This window comes from Arachis ipaensis, chromosome B02 (assembly GCF_000816755.2).
Source record: "Arachis ipaensis cultivar K30076 chromosome B02, Araip1.1, whole genome shotgun sequence".
NCBI lineage: Eukaryota > Viridiplantae > Streptophyta > Magnoliopsida > Fabales > Fabaceae > Arachis > Arachis ipaensis.
The window spans coordinates 95,921,440-95,924,683 of NC_029786.2; the positions used below are offsets into that span (position 1 = coordinate 95,921,440).

Here is a 3,244-nt window from a genome sequence, read left to right on the forward strand (position 1 = left end):
CCACTCTGCCACCGACGGCTTCTGTTCTCTCCGTCCCCTTTCCAAGCCATCCAAGCCAGCCGGTCCTCCGACGGAAGCTCCGAATGTCACATGTCACTACCTCTCTTCTTCTCTCTCTCTTCAACAAGCACCACCACCACCACCACCACCACACTCTGTACTCTCTCACTCTCCTTTCCCTCGACCTTCGATTCACACACTCCTACACGCCTTCTTCTTCTTCTTCTTCTTCTTTCGAATGCGGTGATTATTTGAATCAGTTTCTTCCATCGGGGACCTCAAATTTCAAGCCTTTAAGCATAATTACCCCAAGGGAACGCCGATTAGTGCTTGTGGGCTTCTCCCACATAATAAAGAACAACCAGGGTTTTATATTGAAGGATTTCTCTTTACGCTTGTGTCCTTTCTCTCTCGTCAACATCATGAAGTTGATGCTCACCCATGATGCTGCTTTCGCATTCTTTAAGCTGGCTTTGGGAGACAACCATGATTCCGACGAGGTTGTTCGGTCTTGCTGTGTTGCTGCGCATGTTTTAGCGGCAAAGAAGCTGCAGCTTCTCGCACAGGACGTGGTTTCTTGGCTCATTGCGAGGGTTGGACCTAGTAGAAGAAAGGAACTCGTGCAGTTAATTTGGAAGAACCATTCCTGGTATGAATCTGATTTTTCTGTCTTGAACACTCTTATGAGGGGCTTTTTGAATGTGGGAATGAGTTTTGAGGCTTTGGATATTTTGCATAAGATGAGGGTTGTAGGTGTTTTTCCAAGTTTGTCAGCAATTACCATTCTTATAAAGTTGTTACTTAGAGTTGGTGATTATGGTAGTGTTTGGAAGTTGTTTAAAGATATGCTCTGTATGGGGCCTCGTCCTTCTGTTATCACGCTTAATGCGATGATTTATGGGTTTTGTAGACAAGGGAGACTTGTTATTGGAGAAAGTTTGTTGCATTTGATGCCCAAGTTCGGCTGCCGGCCTGATGTTATTACCAATAACATTCTTATCCATGCTTACTGCACAAGGGGGAAGACTTCGGTGGCGGTTGATCGTCTACATTCGATGATGGAATGCGGTTGTCAACCCAGCATTGTCACCTTCAATACCATTATGCATGCTCTTTGCCGGGAAGGGAATGTGGTTGAGGCCAAAAAGATCTTTGATGAAATTCTTGACATGGGTGTGACTCCGAATATTTCGGTATACAATACGCTAATGGATGGATATGTTAAGTCGAGGGAGGTGGGTCAAGCGTACTCGCTCTACAAAGAAATGAGGACTAAAGGCATTTCTCCTGATTGTGTGACTTTTAACATTTTGGTTGCGGGGCAATATAAATACGGGAGAAAAGATGAATTGAACAATTTTTTGAAAGGCTTAATAGTACCAGAACCGTATCCGGATTGCTCGTTTTGTGATGTAGCAGTATCATGGCTTTGTTGGTCTGGCAGACCTGATGAGGCGATGAAATGTTTACAAGATTTGCTTGAAAAGGGGCTGACTGTTAGTGTGGTTGCGTTTAACTCTTTAATAGGAGCCTATAGCCGGGAAGGTTTAGAAGACAAAGCTTTTGATTGCTATCAAATTTTGGTTAAATTTGGCTTCACTCCCTCGTCGTCTACGTGTAATTCTTTGCTTATGGGTTTGTGTAGGAAAGGGATGCCACACGAAGCCAGGACACTTTTGTATAGGATGCTAGAGAAGGGTTTTCCCATCAACAAAGTTTCGTACACATTGCTTTTGGATGCATGTTTCAAGATGAATGAACTAGATGAGGCTCTATTTCTCTGGACAGAAATGAAAGAGAGAGGTATCTATCCAGATGCTGTTGCCTTTACAGCCTTAATAGATGGATTTGCTAAAGCAGGTATGGTTGAGAAGGCGTATGAAGTGTTCTTAGAAATGTCGAATATAGGTTTTGTTCCTAACAATTTTGCATACAATTCTTTGATTTGGGGGTTTTGCAAGTATGGGAATATGACTGATGCTGTGATCTTGGAGAAAGAGATGAGGTTAAAAGGACTTGTTCCCGACACTTTTACCTACAACATCATCATCAATGGATATTGTAGACAGGGGAAAATGAAGCCGGCAGTTGATGCTTTTCTCGACATGCACCAGATCGGTGTGACGCCAGATATCTTTACATTTAACATATTGGTTGGAGGATACTGCAAGGCATTTGACTTGGTTGGTGCCGACGACATTGTTAACCGGATGTACACAACTGGCATCAACCCAGATATTACAACCTACAATACACGTTTGCATGGTTACTGCAGGGTTCGGAAAATGAATCAAGCAGTTATTGTTTTGAATCAGCTTGTTTCTGCCGGTATAGTTCCGAATACAGTGACATACAACACTATGATGGGCGGTATTTGTGGTGATATATTGGATCGCGCTATGATTCTCACCGGAAAATTACTTAAGATGGGTTTCATCCCAAATGTGACTACAACTAATATACTCTTGTCTCACTTTGTTAAGCAAGGGATGCCAGAGAGGGCCTTACACTGGGGTCAGAAGTTAAGGGACATATGCTTTGATTTCGATGAAATCTCGTATAGAATACTCGACAAAGCATACCGTTTGATTCAGGATGATGTTCCTCTTGTGAGAGTAACCTATGAAAAGAGCCTTTTTCTGGATTTCCTAATGTTCATTGCATTTGACTCTTTTTCAAGAAATAGACCTCATAGAACAGAGAATGAGAATAGTGTAAAGATCATTGAAAGTCTATTTCCTGCTTTGTGAACTAGACTTTGTTTCATCATTCTTGTCCTTGAAAATCCAAGGATTCGTGTAACAATAAGTAGCAGTCATTGATTACTATAGCATTATTTGAAATAGGTTGTTGCTGAGAAACATCTTGATTATCCTTTGTCTCTGGTTTTTATTACTTTTGCTTGTTAGGTTAAAGTTGCTGTCATTGACTCAGAAGAGGATAAGAGATATGGTGAATGTTTTGGTACAAATAGTTATGTTCATTATGAGAAATATGCATGAGATGAGTCTGTAATCTTCTGCATAATCTTTCTTTATTTGTTGTAATGGCAAAATGGGGACTAAAAGCTGGAAAAAAGGAATATCTTTGAGGGAGGCTACACAAGAGAGCTTTTACATTTTTTATTTTGTTTCAAATTGATTGGACAGCTCTTCAATTTTAAGCATTATAACACCACAAATTCACCCACGCTATACTTAAGCATTTTTATTCACTACTTGACATTCGTAAGGTTTTGAATTTA

The 3,244-nt window shown here is 40.9% G+C and overlaps 1 protein-coding gene across 1 annotated transcript; it reads left to right on the forward strand.

Annotated features, from left to right (window-relative positions):
- On the forward strand, positions 35 to 2,999 carry LOC107625833 (pentatricopeptide repeat-containing protein At1g63330-like). Its single transcript, XM_016328559.2, has one exon. The coding sequence runs from the start codon at positions 84 to 86 to the stop codon at positions 2,748 to 2,750; it is 2,667 nt and encodes an 888-aa protein (XP_016184045.1). The 5' UTR covers positions 35 to 83; the 3' UTR covers positions 2,751 to 2,999.